The sequence below is a fragment of the Typopeltis vanoorti genome, chromosome 6, assembly GCF_054136105.1.
Source record: "Typopeltis vanoorti isolate ZY-2024b chromosome 6, IOZ_Tvanoo_1.0, whole genome shotgun sequence".
NCBI classification, from domain to species: Eukaryota; Metazoa; Arthropoda; class Arachnida; order Uropygi; family Thelyphonidae; genus Typopeltis; species Typopeltis vanoorti.
The window spans coordinates 134,253,407-134,272,880 of NC_143554.1; the positions used below are offsets into that span (position 1 = coordinate 134,253,407).

The 19,474-nt window shown below is 33.4% G+C and overlaps 1 protein-coding gene across 1 annotated transcript in view; it reads right to left on the reverse strand.

Annotated features, from left to right (window-relative positions):
• Nucleotides 1-4,140: 4,140 nt before the first annotated feature.
• LOC150105961 (calumenin-like) overlaps nt 4,141-19,474 on the reverse strand; it is a 57,594-nt gene continuing 42,260 nt past the window's right edge. The window contains exons 5-7 of the mRNA XM_090394453.1: nt 16,590-16,826; nt 7,944-8,146; nt 4,141-4,895 (exon numbers count right to left, since the gene is read on the reverse strand). Coding sequence (XP_090250579.1) covers nt 4,791-4,895; nt 7,944-8,146; nt 16,590-16,826 — 545 coding nt within the window. The 3' untranslated portion in view covers nt 4,141-4,790. The remainder of the gene's footprint in view (nt 4,896-7,943; nt 8,147-16,589; nt 16,827-19,474) is intronic.

Here is a 19,474-nt window from a genome sequence, read left to right on the forward strand (position 1 = left end):
ATAAAGCTGATGGAAAGGAATTCTGTGCATGTTGCTCTATATTTAATAGATGGTGGACAAAAAGAAAAAAAAAATTGTCAAAAATAATATGTCAAGACTACATTTCTAGGAAATATAAGGAAACTGACAATCCGTCAAGCCTTGATTACATTCACTATTAAGTCCTTTATTTTAAACTGACTTGACAAATTTTTGGTAAATATGTGAAGTTTCAGAAAAATTGCTTTTCTTCAAAGAGAAATGACATAACTGAAAAGACACGAGTTTAGCAGATCTGGTTGGCCAAGTGGATAGTGTACCCACTCCCTAACAAACAGGTTGTGGATTCAAATTCTGGGGTTGAGTATGGATATTTGTGAATGTTCAGTGGTAAATTAATCTATAAAATCCAGCAAAACTGACCCTCCCCCTGTTTACTGGAGAGCTAAATTGTCTCGAGTTTGTTTTATGTGTAGTCTATCTCTAAAAGCAGGATTTTCATATCATTTTAACCTTTAGATGTCCTAAACTAATACACTATATATTTATAACCTTTTATGGGTGAGATTCATATGGGGAGAGAGGATGGGGGAGAGAGAGAATCCTTAAGAAATGAGAACATTTGTCCAAGCTTAATAAGTAATTTTGAAAGATGGACGGCTTCTTTAAATCAGTGGGTCTTAAACTATGGGACACAATTCCTGAAGGGGTCAAGAAAAAGATTCTGGCAGTTATAGCAAATATTGATACACATGAGTAAATTAAATATTTATTATAGGACTGTTGAAATTATATAACTACAACCTTTCATTCTACCTTTTCTAATTTTCTTATTTTTACTGCATATGTAAAATTTGTAAACTACAAAAATGTAATTATATAATATTAAATTATAACTGTATGCATGCATTTTTTGCAATAAAATAAGTTCATTATTTCTATCTCATTTTATTTAAAACTATTCAAAAACTGACACTAGAGTATAAAAAACCTAGTTTAGCCAGTACTGCCAGGAATCACTAATTATTTCATCTTATGAAATGTGGTCACAGATAAAAAAAAAAAGTTTAAGAACCTATGTTCTAAACACTATTTTTCTTCCCTTTCAAAACACAAAAATCAGTTTTTAAAAACATAATATTGCAGTTAACATGAGCAACAGAGAAACTACCATGGCAAGAAATTTCTTCCTTAGCATTCCTCATTCATCTTCAATGGTCAATGTATCAAGTGCCCCCACTACCACCTTCACATTCATAATTGCAACACTGCTACTTTTACACATTTGTATAAAAGCAGCAGTAAAGCTAGCATACGATTTTAGTCAAATTCTCTCCTCAAAGCATTTCGAAAAATCCTCATTCATCACAAATTTCAAACACATGAATGAAGCAAGCACGGGAAAGTTAAATTCCACTTTGGAAATATATTTAAGATATTAATTAACAATTTTTTAAAAAATATATATATAAACATTTTTTTTTTTTTAATTTTCCTTCCCTTATGTGTTAGGTCAACAGTCTGTTAAGAACATAATCAATTTCTGATATATATCCTCAAATAGTGTTCAGGTTACTATAACAACACTACATGATTAGGTTTACATTATTAACCTCCTATCAATAATTTCCCTCCAAATTAGCCTATTACTTGTGAGTACTCCAATACTGTCATATCAACATTTCGCTTTTCTAAGGCACTTCTGACTGAATCAATCCACCTCTTGGTTTTCATCTGGGTCTTTTTCCTGCAATCTTGGTATCAAACGTTTGTTTTCCTTTCTTCTCCCATTCTGCATAAGTGACTGTATCACCTTAGATTAGCCCTGCTCAAATTTTCTTGAATGCTAAAAATTTCACATTTGTTCCTAATATCTTCATTTTTAATATGATTCTGTCATTGATGCCATCTATTCAAATTTTTCTCCGAACTCATATTTGTAGTCTCTAGTCTTTGATCAAGTGCTTTATTTCTTACCCAACTCTCAGATCCATAACTTAAAACTAGTTTGAACACCATCGTGTATACTGATAGTTTAGTGTTTTGGCTAATTTCTCTTTTATTTCATATAAGTTTATTCAACTGGCTCCCCATCATACTGGCTTTGCTTATTCTGTTGTCTATTTTCAAATTTAATTTGCCATCTTCACTAAAAATTGTTCCTAAATAGATGAAATATTTTACTTGTTCAATAGGATCTCCATTGAGAATGAATCTGAAGTTTTCTATGTTCCTGCCTATTTTCATAGTTTTGGTCTTTTTAGTGCTAATTTTCATTCCAAATTTGTTACAGTGTTATTATGTTTAGTTAGAGAATCTGTAGACTTGCACTGGATGTGTTTAGGAGTACAAGATCATCTGCATAAAGCAAAGAACTAAGTTTCGTATCTCAAATTCTAATATCAAGCCTAATGCCACTTTCTTTTTTAATATGATCCATAGACGATGAATAAGAGTAGAGATAATGTGCATCCTTGTCTTACCCTTGATTTTACATCAAACCATCTTCCTGTATTTCTTTCAATTATGACTGTTAACTTACAATTTAAATATACGCTTAAATATGTATAACGCTCCATTTATCCCATATAATCAGTGTTATGAGAGGCTTTTCTCTGGATGCTTAGTTGTATGCCTTTTCCAGATTTACAAAAACTTAAGTAGTACAGATCCTTTGTTATATTCCCACAATTTATGAACTATATGTCATAAAGTGGTTATGAACATCTGTTCCTAAAAAAAAAAAAAAGGGGAGGGAGGGAAGGAATTACTAGTCCTTGCAGGAAAATTCCTATATTGATCAAAATTATCATTGCTCACGTTTTCACTTCGGTAATTTCCATGGAAGCATTCTTTCATTAGCAATAAAAATAATATTACTATTGCTATCCAACATTATTTCTTCAAATAGATACTAATTTCTTTTTCTTTTTTGATCCAAATGATTTAGTAAAAACTTTGGCAATTAATGCTAGATCAAAAAGTCTGGCTGAAGCAAAAATATCCTAGTTTAGTTAGCCATATACGTATTTATCAGTGAGCAAGTTCACCATAACAGCATTTGTTGCAGCTAGATGACTACAGCAAATAGTTCCAGAAGCAATTTTTAATCTTCTAGGAATCAGAAGCAGTATTTTCAGAAGAAAAGAAATTCTTCCTTCTTGAAAGCCCAAGGAAGGACTTTCTTGGCCTTTCAAAAGACAATGGAATAGCAAAAAGGTCTTACCACTAGAGTCTAAGATGCAGGAGGTAAGACTTCTGCTAAAAACAGATATTTTGTGATAGGAGTTGTTCATCTTGGTAACAAGATAGACAATGCCTATGACAGAATAATAACTTTTTATCATAGATATATCTTAGACATTGATATATCACTGATATTTGAAATATATAAAAATAAATTAAGTGGACAGTAAATACAGATAATGTTGCCTTCATCTAAACTGGAATCTATAATTCTACTACTTTCTTGTGAACTTGTTAAAACATTTGAAAATGGTTCAAGTAAAATTGATAAAATAATCTTTCTTCATGTATCTCTTCTGCTCTTTGGAGCAACTTTCTCACCATTTTCTTAAAACTACAATCTACAAATATTCATATGCTAGTGTTAATGAACTTTTCCTTGAACCTATCTAGCATAAACATTCTATAAATATATAGCAACTGTATGGGAATATAACTAAAAAATGAATAATTATCACAAATCAAGGCTTAAGCTAATTACACAATTATTCAAAAATTTCACATGCTAAAAGTGTAAAAATAGACAATCTGATTATGACAAAGTCTCAGGTAAGCCTATACAGTTCCATATACAGAATTTTTAACAAATTTCATGAAAAATCAAGAATAGTTAACTTTAAAAAAATGTATCTTTCCAATCTTCTCAAAAATTATTAATGTATATATTTGAGTGTATTTTTAATTTAGAATGCATCTTTCCCAAATATTTGTCTCCAATACCCGTATGTAACTAAGTACTGTGTACTGAGCATGTATATAAAAACACACTTTATAAACAGTAAAATGTGGCACTTTAGATGACAATATATAAAGTAAGAAGCATATAGATAAAATGGCATTACTACATTAAATTATGAAGTAATTCCTTAGTATGCAAAAAAAAAAAATAATAATACTAAAATAATAACAATAATGTTAGCTTCATAAAATTTATAAAACTGCTTTAACATACAAAGCTATATTTAAAAAACTTACAAAAAAGCTCTTGAATTGTTGATGATGTTTTGAATTCAAAACACCAGCCAGTCCAAAATCTTCATCTGGAGAGCGAGTGACTGTACAAATGATTTAGCATAAAAATATTCTCTGCGGTAATGTTTTCACATAAATCAAGGAAAATTAAATTCACTTTCTGTTTATGTTGTTAGAACAATTAAATAATTGGCACTAGTCTTGCACTATCAGTTTCTCAGGATCTTCAAGCAAATGACTGTACATACAATTGTGTACATGAAATAACATCTAATACAATATACATTAACTTAGTGAGGCATTTTCAATGAGATAATTATCACTCAGGTGACATTTGAAATATGATAGTTCAGAAACAGCCTAAATTTTAGATGTTTCAATAACTTTGAAATGCTTATATGACAAAAATACAAAAGTATAAAAATGCTTCCACAAAAATGCATTGGGTTTCACAAATAAATGTAAAAATATACAAACTGTAAATGATACTATAACTAAAAATTTAGTTATAATTAAACAGAAGTATTACAAACTGTACATTAGTCAATTAAAAAAAAAACATCCGGAATAAGATTACTATTGCACGCTAGCTTTCAAAATTCATCGTGTCTGACTAGTGCTTCGCCAAAATCTGTAGCTTGACTTCCAACAAATAAATCATATTTGCTGACTATCTCATCTTTAGTGAGTTTCTGATCCTATATATATATAAAAAAAATTCATTTAAATATATATACTATACATTATAATCAATAAATGTAAATAGGTTTGAAAGGAACATTTTAAACTGAGTATGAGAAATATATATATATATATATATATATATATATATATATATAGCCTTTCTCCAAGTTCATTACAATCTAACAGTTTCCAAGGATTGGGGGAGGGGGAAGAAATTGATGAACTTTTATAAAAGACAAATCACCAATAATTTTTTATAAGATCTTTCCATAATTCATTGGAACAAGTTTCTGTACTTGGAGTAGATATGTATATATTCCATATAGAGCATTCAAAATATGACTTGGATGAATTGGATGATAAGTCAACCACACCTTCCCATGTTATGGCTTGTGTCCACAAACAGGGATCTGGGTAAGGGAAGGCACATATTGTTGCTTTATAAGCATATCTTCCTGAGTTGGAGAAATTGCCAACTAGACCTTTAGGTAGTAGATGACCCTGTTCAGTGAAATACCACCTGCATGCTTATTCAAGGCAGGAAGTGATTATCGTCTCAATGCACAGTAATGAACTAACTAGGAAACCAACTCCACCATTTAAGGATACAGAATAAGACCAAACCTGTTGGTAATGCTTTAATAGATTCCCCACCTTTCTGGGTAGGAAATATTGTTCCAAATGAACATTATAAATCTCAAATCTGCATGACCTTAGAATATCACTCTCATATCTGTGATGATGCACCAAAACCAGCCTCAGAATGTTTGACTGTATTCAGAAGAGGGCTAGCAATTTGATAAATGATTCCCTTTATTCATACATAAAATATGGATGATAGCTATGAAGAGTATGTCCAACACACCATAACTAGGGAACAGTAATCCTCCATTCAAGGGTACTAAAGCAGGCTAGACCCTTCTTTCATGACTATTTCTAATTACTTTCCACATGATATCTTAGCTGGGTGCTGCTCCATTGAACTGGTCACATTTACTCCACTTTCCTCTAATCATGTACAAACACACAGGCTGGTCAATATCCATATATACTGTCCAACCACAGATGCCAGACCTCTTGACACCTCTGTGCATGGTAGAAGAAGAAGACAAATCCATTCTGATAACAGGGTAATCAATGATGAGTGTTTATTATTATACATCGGAAATTTAGCTTTTCTTTTATGAAAATTCTAGTTTTTAAAGCAGTAACTAACTATTTGGAAAATTGTTGGAAAATTTTATGTATAAAGTACGTGATTTTGTGTGTTGTGATGAATTCATACAATGCCTTATTCCTTTCTCCTCTTCAACATGAATCTACTCTTCTTGGTTCTCAGCAGGGTTTTTGAATATGTGGTCGGACAGTAGTAATACTTACAAAGCCATACCAATGGAAAGGATTAGGTGTTGTTGATTACTCATAATAGCATTTCATAGTATAAACACCACAAAGAGATGAAAAAATAAATTTAATTAACTTACTAATACTTTGCTGGTTTTCAAACCAGCATCTTCAGAGCACAGATTACAACTACAACAAGTACATAGTGCTGAACTAAATAACTGTAGAAACAATTGAAATTGTAACAAACAAAACTAATGTTCTCACATGATGCCCTCTATGGGCCAGATAACTATAAAGTTTATTTGGAGAAGTAAAGCTATCAGGTCTCAGAATGAATGTCTCCCAGATCTTTGGCAAATTAATGCAACCATACTTTTTGAGGTTGGACTGCTAGCTGGTAATGATTCTAAAAATAGTCTTTCAGACCCACAATCTAATCCAATCCTATGTGAAGGAGCAATCAGAGCTGTCAATCCAAACTTGCAATACAGATTACACAAATACCTGAACCCAGACTATATTATTATTATTTGACACCTCCAGGGAGTCCAAGCATTCATTGAGGGAGGGCACCTGCTCTATAACTCTGTCTTCACCATTCAATCACCAGCTGACCGCAACTACACTAACGCCATCTACCACCACCACCACCTCGTATTTCCACAGACAATCACAAACATCCATGTCCACAGCAGGATATATATATCCTACTGTGGACACACACACACACACACACACACACACACACACACATATATATATATATATATATATATATATATATATATATATATAACTGTTTCTATAAATATGTTGCTCTGATGATGCCAGTTTGAATTACCTGAAAAATATGAAGTACAAATACATCTGAACTTAGATTTTTCTTCCATCAAACAATCACAATTAGCAATCAAATATGATAGATAAAGATATATCTTAAAAGAAAAGAGAAATTAATTAGGAAGGTCAAGGAAACTGAAGGGATTCAGAGAAAAACACTTACATAATTAGAAAAGTAAGCAAATGATAGAAGCCAAATAATTCAAATTCCAAAACGAGATGAATAAAGACAATTTAAAAAAAGGTATCCTAAAAGAGAATGTATCATTCAACAATCAAATTACTGTTGTATGATGTTTGAAGATATTTCAAAGCAGAAAAAAAAAAACACCAAACCATTTTTTAACAACTTTATACATTCATATTTGTATGCTAAAACAGATCAGTGATTCTTTTTTCTTACTTTTTTCCAGTTGAACATCACACAAAAAACTGTCATGCTTTTTTTTCTGTATATATAGTTGCTCTAATTAATTTTGCAAATACAAAGGGAGGTTGTTTCAGACAATCGCACAACAGGGGTTATGTGATTGTCTGAAAGACAGTAAAAAATGGTGCGTGCTGTTGCAAGGCATCGTGACTTTCTTGAACCATCTACTTCTTTGTCTAGCATCCCTCTTAAACAATCCTTAACACCCAATAAGGATGATTATGATCCACACTAAGAACCATCAGGTTAGAATGACTTCCATTTTAACATATAAAATAGACATCAAGATTCCAAGAGACTTGACATTTCATTCACACTTGATTTTAGCAGATCACTGAATAAATATAATACTATAACCAATTTATACACCCAAATGGAGATATAAGTTTCTTAACATACTGAATACACACACAACAACAATCACATATATGTACAGCAATTTTACCTTATCAGAATCAGATTCATATATGAGATGTCTTGCTTCAGCTTCACTATGATTGTAGTCTGATGGCAAAATCCACTCTCGCACCTCATCTTTGTCCATATACCCATCACTATTTTTGTCCCTATATGTGTGGAATTGTTCTCTCTCATTTTTTACCCAGTCAGGTTCTTCTTCTCCTTCTCCAGCACCACCATACATATCACCTAAAATTGTAAAACAATACATATTAAATATCAAATATAACTAGCCAAAAGGTGTTAGGATTTATGCCTTTATATTATTTTTTATTTTGCATTATATTTGTACTGTATATTGAATTAAGAAGCCCATTCTTGCAAGCAAAATGTTATAATCATTTGTGTTTAATATTTAATGAGATTTTTGCATTATTGTGTGGACCATACAGTTAAAATTGATTCATTCAAGAACTTTTATTAGTTTAAACTTCAGTATATACTGCAGCAGAAAAAGGTACAAAATAACTGCAGAGGAGAATGCTGGAATTCTGTTAAGAGAACAGAGCTATATTTGATGAGTACAAAAAACTTGTAGGCTATCATCATTGCTTTCATTACTAAGCTCACAACCACTCAACTGATTCTAAGATAGGTGCATCATACCATCAAAGCTGATCTAAGCATTTGTAGATTACCAGCCAAACTTTATATTATATAAACTAAAATAAATCGTGCAATGTTGTCTTCAAGACTGGCAAGGTTAGTAGAACCATTCCACATGAACTGACAACATCAAGCTCAATAATGAGTTCATGTTTCTTAACAGTCAGTCAGCACCTTAACTTGTCAAATTATTACTTACAATATAAAGTGGGTCTCCAACAATATGAGTACACAAAATCAGCTCAATCAGATAAAGTAGCACTTCTGGTCTAGTTAAGGGGATCAGCTTGAGAAGATCATATTTAGTGATTGAAAGAATTTCAAAGCATAGCCCACTATGAACTTGTCTGGAAGGACATATCACTAATGCTCACATTATTCTCCAAAACTAGAGATAATATATGCTATTCTTCAAGAGCATTAATTGGTACCAAAGTTAAAACAAGTGTTTCTTTAGCATAATAATGCACCCCCCCCATCCCATGCACACAGAAGTTTATGCACCAAGTTTATTCTTGATAGTTAACTTCCTGTGTGGACAGGACTTTACCAATCTTGATTAAAAAAATAAATAAATAATAATAATCCTCTGTGTCTAGAGTATTTTTTTTTTTTTTTTGGAATTGATTGCAATACAGAGATAGCAGGAAAGGAGAATAATCTTTTGCTGTTTGTAGAAGAATTAGGTGCAATTGAAGTAGAGATTGGAGAAAAAATAAGTAGATTTAAGGCTATTTATTTGAGAGGAGTTGGAAACTATCAAGATATAATATATCAGAGGTTGCAAACTGGGGGCCTGCGAGCCAGATACGGCCCATGACCTTAATGATTTCTTTTCTAAAAATCAATGTTTCTGACATCCTGCGAGGATTAAAACAGGAAAAATTCAAACTTCTAAATGTTTTATGACAGCTTTAAACAAAAGTAAAACTTATTACTATAATTAAAATTTAAATGGTGGTGTAACTGTTTACGTAAGTCGTAAAGGCCCGGCAACAAAAGGGCCTTTGTTAGAGCCTTTTTTTTTTAGTTTATGTTTTGGTTCACAGAACAATATTGAATATGGCCTGCATCTGATATACATCTAATTGACTGACCCTTTGCTGCATTGAGTTTGAGATCCCTGTAATATATCATAGTGTTCTGACAGATCTGGAGCATTAACAAAGATAAATGGAAGATACATCAGCAGATTAACTCAGTAGTTACCACCAAAGCAAACAGCAGGTAGACAGTAAAATATTATTCAATCTATAGTAGGAGGAGAAAGAACAAAGATTCATCCATATGCTTGTGCAGCTGATAGTACTGTAAGCAGATTTAGATTCTATAAAGGTGAGTGTAGAAGTAGTGAGTTGGACAGTTCGTTTGGAATTGTGCACGTAATTAAGGACCGGTATATTACACTGTTTGTTCACTGTGTGCATCTCATATGAATTACAGAATTTTTTTTTTAAAAAAGTTTCCAGGGAACATTCATATAAGGCTGGATATGTCACCTTGAAATGAATTATTATTATTATAATAACGGTGTCTCCATGAAGTCAGAAAACTTATCATGGGAGATCCTACGTTAACATGCTAATCATTATTCACACAACACCCATCATACTTTTCCTTACTCATTCACAGATAAAGCACTTGCAACCTCCTCTGCCAATGCATTCTACACATTCACCACCCTCCAAGCAAAAAATATAGTCCTAACATCCTTGTTAACCACACTCTTACACAATTTCTAGGAATGACCCCTCATTCTCTCCCTTCTTGCTGTACAGAAAAAAAGTCATCAGTATCAATCCTATAAAACCCACTTAATAACTTATATGCTTCTATCATATCTCCTCTCTTACACCTATTAGCTAGTTTTTGGAGCCCACAGACCTGCAACAATTTGGTCACTCGCCTTTGAATCCTCTCTCCACCACTTCATCAGGAAGGAATCCAGCAACCTTCTTCAGCTTCAATGCTGTCAAAATACAATCCAGCCTTATTTGCCATAGGAAAGATGTTACCTTGCTTCTGCTTATTTTGATAATTGTATCTAGACATAGATACAACTTCTTCTCTTCCCAACTCAAAGCTCTAACATTTTCTATACATCCATAACCTACTCAGGCTCAAAAAACTGTCCTTTTTTGCTTTGAGATATGTCATACAATTGCTAAACACTACACAAATCAATCTTCTCAAACTTAAGGCTACCATTCTTACATGTATGGTCATAAACCAAAAATTTTAACCTCCTTAAAAATGTTTGCTGCTATTCAGCTAACAGACTGTTCCATAAACTCACTACAATCACTCTATAGTGAACATTCTGTTCCTGCCTTATGCTTTTTTTTATAGGTATTTTCATAGGCTTTGTTCTGCAGAACTGGTCACCATCAATTCCTCCGCTTTCCATGAAGCCTGTAAAAACACTAGCAGCTGCTAGTATTTTCTCACTATGCGAGAAATGTGACAGGGTTCTTTCTTTTTTTACTTAAACTACAAAAGGCATTAATGTGCATGAGAATTTGCAACCTGTTGTGTGCAAGGTTACATACAGAGAGAGAGAGAGAGAGAGAGAGGTTATCCTTATCATTAATTTAATTTACACCTTCAATTAACAGAACTGACAGCTTCTTGGGAAAATGATGAGTAAGTTTGTGGGTAATTTTTAAGAAGTCTGAAACATTAAACTACATAACGTTTGAATATGGGCTTTCCGTGGTCTACAAAATATTTCAAAAGATTCTGATATAGCTTCATAAGTTACAGATTATTCAGTATTATTATTATCTGAGACCTCCAGGGAGTCAAGGACTCATCAAGGAAGTCTATAAATCACCCAAACCAGCTATCATACCTTTCCTTAAATTCATTTACACTAGATGAACTCACTACCCATAAGGGCAAATTATTCCAATCACTCACTGCTCTCTGGGAGAAAACCTAGCTCTTACCCCTTTCTTGACCGAACAAACTTAACTTCCATGGATGACCCTGTGTTCTCTCCCCAGCCTTTCATATAACGAAAAATTTCATCAGTTGAAATGCTATAACACCCATTCAAAAGTTTATAGACTTCAATCATATCATACCTGTTTTTTTCTCCTGTTAACCAGTCTGCAATCCACATACTCGCAATCTATCTTCATAATCTAAATTCCACAATCCAGATATAATCTTTGTAACTCTTCTTTGCACACTTTCCACAGCTTCTTTATCCCCTTGGAACCCAGTAGACCAAATCTGCACACAATAATCCAGGTGTGGTCTTATCAAAGCCTTATAAAGAGGCAAAATGACTTTCTTATTCCTTACATGTCAAGGTTCACTTCAACATCGCAATTATCCTCTGAGTTGTATTTGCAACTTTTGCTATGTGACCTTTGAACTTTAAATTCTTATTCACCAATACGCCAAGATCCCTTGCCTCTTCAGTTTTTTCAAGAATAACCCCACTAACATAATATGCCGCTGGAACTCTAATCACGTGAAAGTGCATAACTTTGCACTTACTAACATTAAACCGACAGCCATTTTCCTTTGCCCCGATTTCCAGTCTATTCAAATCATTTTGTAATTGCTGAATATCAGTAGCATCCCTGATTGCCCTGCATCACTTCGCATCATCAGCAAACAATTGCACATCTGATGACAGACCCTGCTTGATGTCACTAATGTACAGACTGAACAATAATGGCCCAAGAACTGAACCCTGAAGTACACCACTGGTTATCTTCTGGTGAATCTGGCAGATTCACACCCACTGTATACCACTTTTTGATATCTGTCTGTCAACCATCCTCTGATCAAAGTCAAGAAATCATATACCAATCCCATATTCTCTAGTTTATGCAACAGCCTTTCGTGTGGTATCCTATCAAATGCCTTAGAAAAATCCAACATTATCATAGCGTATCCATTCTCTTTATTCAACTCGGCCGTAACATTGTTATAAAATATGAGCAAATTGCTAAAACATGACCTTCCTTTAGTAAAACCATGCTGTTCCTTGCAGATTATAGCATGTTTGTCTTCCCATTTCTATATGCGAGTTCTTACCAACTTCTTTAAAATCTTCACTACCACACCAGAGATACTAATAGGATGGTAGTTAGAAACATCAGTTTTTGCACCACCCTTGTGCAATGGAACTATCATACATTCCTTCCATTCCTGACGTGAGACTCAACTTATACAAATGTGTGAAAGGCCTGGCTAGACCTTTCAGCTGAACATTCCTTTAGCAAACAGGCTGATATTCCATCTGTCCCTATTGACAAATTCTTATCCAGGTTATACAGCAGCTCTTCAAACTCATTTTCATGAACCTCTAACTCTTCATCCAATGTAGCAGAAGCACTGTGCACCATGCTACATACACCTGGTTGATATATCTTAGCAAAGTGAGCACTAATTAACTGAACAATCTCCTTAGCTTCCAGCACTCATGTACCATCTGCATTCAATAAAGTTATTCTTCCACATTCATTCTTTCTTTTGCTTGCAGCATAATGATAAAATTCTTTTGGATTGCCTTTAGCTTGCATGGCCAATTTCTTTTCATACTCCATTTTAGCTTTCCTCACAATACTTGTTACTTTTCTGGCCTGAGCTTTATATATTTCATAATTCCTCTCACGCTTATTCTCATGATATTCTTTCCACATCATCTTCTTCTTGTGGTTCTCTTGCTTAATAAGGTTGCACATCCATTTCGCTCCCAACTTATTTATTCTTCGAACACCAGGGATACATTGAGATACCACCTCATTCAAGCAGTTCTTCAAAGATTCCCATGCATTGCTGACATTTTTCCCATTCAGTATTGATACCATGGGACCAAAGATAGCATTCTCCTAAGTTGATCATAATTTCCAGCTTTGTAGTTCAGCGTGTAGCCTATTTTAATCAGAGTTTCAATACAAGTAGATACTTCCCAAGAAAGTACAGCATGAACACTGTCAACAACTGGTGTAAAATAGCCATATTCTTGACAGAGATCCCTTCTGATACTATGAGCAAATCCAACACTCTTTGACCTCTAGTTCCGTCTTTCACATGCTGCTTGAGAAAGTTGCCTCGCAACAATTCAATAAATTCCTCTTCTTTCTTATCATGAGATTTCTCGTCTACCCAATCAATGTTGGAAAATTAAAGTCACCCATAATAATTATTCACTTGGTACCCATAAGGCTAAATTGGCAATGCATTTCTTTGTCCCCTGCAACTGAGCCACCAGGTCTGTAGCAACACCCCACCATCATTCTGTTAACCTCCGCTTCACACCAGATAGACTCAAACCCACTGCTACATGGGACATTGTTATCATCACTGTTTTCTTGTATTTCTACCCTAACTGGACTCAGTCACCTGACATCATTAGTAGCACTCCTCCTCCTCTCCTATCTCTTCTGTCATTTCTAAAAATAGTATATCCGTTACACATGATCCCACTTATCATATCTGATTCTGATAGTCAGGTTTCACTAATGCCAACAATCTTAGGCCACATCGTATTCAATAAAGAAACGAGCTCAACCCCTTTGTTTCTAATGCTCCTGGCATTTGTGTATAGACATAATAAATTACGACCTAGCCTTTTCTTATAATTAAATATGCAGTCTATTTGGTCTTGTTCTAGAATTTTCTCTTTTCCCTTCCCAGATATACTTAAAAAAGGTCTGAACCCAAAGCATATTTTCCCACTCCTTCGCCATACATAACCATTTTCGAAAGCATTCATATCTTTATCATGTTTGCATACCATAGCTGAACTTTCACACACATTTTCCCCATTCCTCCCTTGATGATCTAGTTTCCCTGACTCATACCAAGAAGTAATTTCTCCAGGTTTCTGATGTTAAATGAATTCAAGTGCAGGCCATCATTCTTATACAAATCTTTTCTGCCATCAAACACACACCACGTCTAAAAACTCGCATCCATATCTTCTACGTAGCCTGCACGTGAAATCATTTGCTATCATCACCCTCCTTCTTAACTCAGTACTATCATATCTGGGTAGTAATCCTATAATTTTTACTCTCTCACATTTCTTTCTTGCTTCTTCCAACAGACCTTTCATATCTTCTCTCACACTAAATTTGTTAAGACCTAAATTATTAGTACCTACCAGAACTACCATTTCTTTTACTTTTCTTTTTGGTTTTCAATTACGTTTGTCATATTTTAAATTTTCGCTCCTGGGAAACTAGAAGTGGTGACTCTCTCGACAAGCACAAATTTTAAAATTAAGTCACATACCATATTACCTCTTTTCTTAGATATTAACTGACTTGCCTTGTTATTAATATTTTGATTACCAAGTTCAGCATTTACCTGCCTGTTCCTTTTTCTTATCCTGTCTAAGTTTAGTCAAACGTTTTTTCACCTTTTCCAATTCCCTGGTCGATTTTCTAATAATTTCTTTTAATCGAGTTATTTTTAATGTCAAGATATCCTCAGATAAATTATTATCATCACTGCAGCAGTGCTTTTGTTCCTCAGGACAAACACTCTCCTCAGTAGCAATAAGTTGAGCTTTAGTCACTGTGTTATGACGTTTTTCGGCGCCATTTTTAAGAGGTAAAAACTAATAATATTTCTGAAATTATGTTATAAAATGCTTTAGTACAATAGCTACACTAAAAAACTACAATAATATACTAAAAATACACAATTAAATCTAAGAAAACACTTAATAATTCAAAAATCACAAATCTTTCAGGAGCTCTGTGACAGTACATCTTTTCATCTGATAGCCTTGACGCCCTTAACTTCTTGAATGATAGGCAATTTCACATAGCATAAATGTGGGCAAACATCAAAATGGAGAAATGGACAATGAAGGTTATTTGCACTTATGGCTGCATAGCATTTTCTGCACTACCTTCAAGTTGTACTTAAAAATGGCGGCATTTATCCATTTCCTTAAGGACCAACTCCTTCTTCTCTCATTTTCTGGTGTATAGGATTCCTTGTCCCTGCAAGTTGGCCTACTATGGACAGACTGGAAGATCAGCTGACATCAACTTGAAAGAACATAAAAAAAAAAAAAAAAAATACATTTCTAATCAATGACTACAGTCATGTCTAGCAGACCATACTGGACACCAAACACAAAATGAAATGGAGAAAACTACCATGCTTCATTGCAGCAAATTCAAACAGGAGAGGATTTTTCTATAATTTGAACTGTCCTTAAAAACTAACCTAAACTGAAAGAAATACGATTGTGTAAATAGTAATTCTTAGGCAGCTGAAGTTACACCAGGCTTCCTCTTAGCACCTGTAGTACCGTTTATCTTGTGAAGATGTCCATAACAAATGAAATATTAGAACCATTAAACTGTTGTTTAATTTTTTCCTTTTGTCATTTTTATTTCGTTACATATTTAGCATGAGTTCTAAATTGCTATAATGTGTGCATATTGTCAGTGTTCCATAAGTGACGCACTTATATGAAATAAGCCTCACTTATTTCCTGTTATTCAATTTGAGATAGAAAGTATTTTACTCTAATTATTAACTACGTGGAAGCTGCCAACTTGAATGAGGTGATGTTTATTCTTTTCATCACAATGGCAAAGAACAATAAATGTGTTTTGGAACAGTAATAGTCATGAAGGATATATTTGTCTAAGGAAGGTTTAAAAAATTTTTAATATGCTAATTATAATCAAATTGAGCTGTTAATTTTCCACAACTGAGTCATTTATTGTTATGTCTAAATTTATGCCAACATATACAATTTTATTTTTTTATAGTAAAGTTAGCATGAAAGAGTAATTGAGTCATATATATAAATAGATATATAAGATCTGCAAAGTCGAGTGTGTGTGTGGGGGGGGGGTGTTAAAAGATATACAATGATTTTTCCTTATTTTCTTTCCTCTGAGAATTATCCTTGCATAGAAGCAGACAATTATTTTAGCCCAAACATGCAGCACCAATTATACTTTTCTAGAGATGTTTAACATTTTTGGCAAAAGATATATATAAAAGATAAATATATATATATAGCATATTTTACCTATATATTCTTCAAGTGAGATTTTCCCATCCTTATCTTTATCTATATCCTCTAAAGTTTCTGTGACAACAATATCTTGCATATGGGGTGCTTCTTCTGGATGAAGAAAATCAGCAAACTCTTCTTTTGCTAATAAGCCATCTTTGTTCTTATCGGCTGCTTCCCACCTCCGCTTGTCTCTTCGTACCATTTCTTTATATGTTAAGGTATCAGCATCATTCTCTGAATCATCCATTTCTACAAAATGCAAACATGTCTTTCAAAATGAATGTTCAATATAAATCTCTCATTAGTACCATCTTAAAAGAATTTAAAGGATCTGGCTGAATTTTTTTATTCTTTATATAATGAGGATTATATAATTCATTATCTAATGTTCATATAATAATCAAGTGAGAATACAATACGCAATACACACTGCATACAAGATATAAGAAAACAATTTCTATAACAAAGTAAATGTATTGTCGTCAGATGCCCAATGATCAAGAAATATGTCTTGTTTCACATTTTTTAAACAACCACAGGTTATTTAAAAAAAAACTGATAATTGTCTTTGTTCGCATTAACATGATGCGTTTTATTTTGAAATCATCTGTATTAAAAGTTTAAAAAGATACTGTAAAATCTCTCATGATATGTAACTTATGTTCATTTTTGCATGTTTTTCTAGGGGAAACGCACTTAATGAAATATCAGTTTTGTCTGCAATAATTTTGTATTTGTAATAACTTAACCATGGGCATTGTTAAAATAATGTGACATATGACACCATTATGTAATGCTGTTAACCCATGTCCATATATGGCAATTTCAAAAGACACATGCATTGACATCCGATCATCATGATCGGATGTCAATGCATGACCATATATGGAAGTTTTGAGAGACGCATGCATGTGTACAATGGAGGTCCAGGCCTTCATAAGCCGAATCGTTGAGAAGGAATTTGTCTTAGGTTTCTCATTCTTCTCTTAACTGGGTCTGCATTTATCAACATTGTACAAGCTGGCACACTGATTATTGTACTGTACTTCAGTCTGCTCTCACACTGATGTGACAGCTTCATATGTGTATAAACTGAAATAGAGATTGAAGAATTCTCCCACCCCCTTACTCTCTCCATACTATCTTAGCAATATAATACATTATAATGTATCATATCACAGCAATGATGTATTTCAGATCTTTCCCATTGTAACTTACATCCAAAACATCCTATTTCTAACTAATGAAATGAATGGACAGAAAGTGAATCTGGTGGATCTGATTTTGTATTCGTAATAGTCTATTGCTAGTCTGATGGATATCAGACTACACATAACATTCATCATAGTGCTATTCTTCACAGGGAAGATTTCCATTCTGATGCATTACAATTTCTTGACTTTCATGGAAGCAAAACACCTTTATAAGAAATAGTTTCAATGGAACATGCACTATACATATTTAAATAACTTTTGCAGCTTACAAGTGTAAGAAAAATATATACAGAATTTGCTGCCATGAAAGTTAAAAACTCCAATATATTTCATCCTATGTTAAGTGAACATCATCAGGGAGACAGACTGTTAACTACATTCAAAACATGAATTACAAATATTGTGATTAATCTACATTTATGAATGAAATATGCTTGTCTGGCTGAGAATATTATAATACAAGATATTAATTCAAAATGGACTTGACTGAGAATGTCTTTTATAGTACAGGTAAGTATTCAAAAATCCGGCAACCTCTGAACCTGAAGGGTGCTGGATTTTTGAAAGTGCCGGATTTTGGATGGTTATATATGCTGTATATTTTTAACAGAAAATGACTACCTGTACAGTCCTTTAAAGCAAGAAAATTAAACACTAAATGAAAAGCTTATGAAATTTTAATGTTCACCAACTAAATATAATGGTTCTACAGAATTTAAGTTCAACTGAATAAAATAACTGGTAATTAGCTTATGGAATTAACAACACATAAAAGATATTAATTAAAGGCAACTTTAATGAATAACTTCAATATTTCGGCAATGTCACATTGCCATCTTCAGGAACATAAAAATATGGTATGTGCACGCAGGCACTAACAAAAGCAAATGCGGAAGAAGGCAAGAAACTAATATTGTTTCTAAAGTCCTAATGGTGCCCTCTGGCAGGCTAATTTGGTTGTCTTGGCCGTTGGGCTGAAGTTCTCATAATGTTAAGTCTCCCAAATTTGGGGTAGTTTCATGCACCCAAATTTGTTGAGGTTTGGAACGTTTTTTAGAGCTGCTGATGATTCCTTGAATAATCTTTCGTACTTAAACTTGCTGCAGTGTATTATTTTAGTTTTCTTCCAACGAATTCTATGGTTGGTATCTAAGGCATGGCCTGCCAAGCCCAGAGTGGCTGTACTGGTGAAAACGGATGTAGTCTTTGTGTTCCGAAATCCTGATATTGAAAATACCATATTTTTATGTTCCTGAAGATGGCAACATGACGTTGCCGAAATATTGAAGTTATTCATTAAAGTTGCCTTTAATTAATATCCTTTATATGCGTTGTTAATTCCGTAAGCTAATTACCAGTTATGTATGATCAACGTATAAGCCTTGCTACTGAATAAAATAGTTCCTCAGAATTTTAATTAATAAAATGGTGGTGGTGGTGACGGCACATCTGGTCGACTTGAAGTTAATGGCAGTGGATTATTAAGTGTGGACACCACTGCTTCTTCCTACTTCCTAGCTATTTTCTTGAATATATCGTGCAGTGTCTGCTGCTTCATATATTTGGGTCTTTCTCTAATAAGTTTATCTTGGAGCAAGTAAACATTCGTGATTTCTTGTTCACTTACAAAACTTCGTTGCTCTAGTCCAGCCAGCAGTTCAGTTGTCAATGTAATTAACCTGT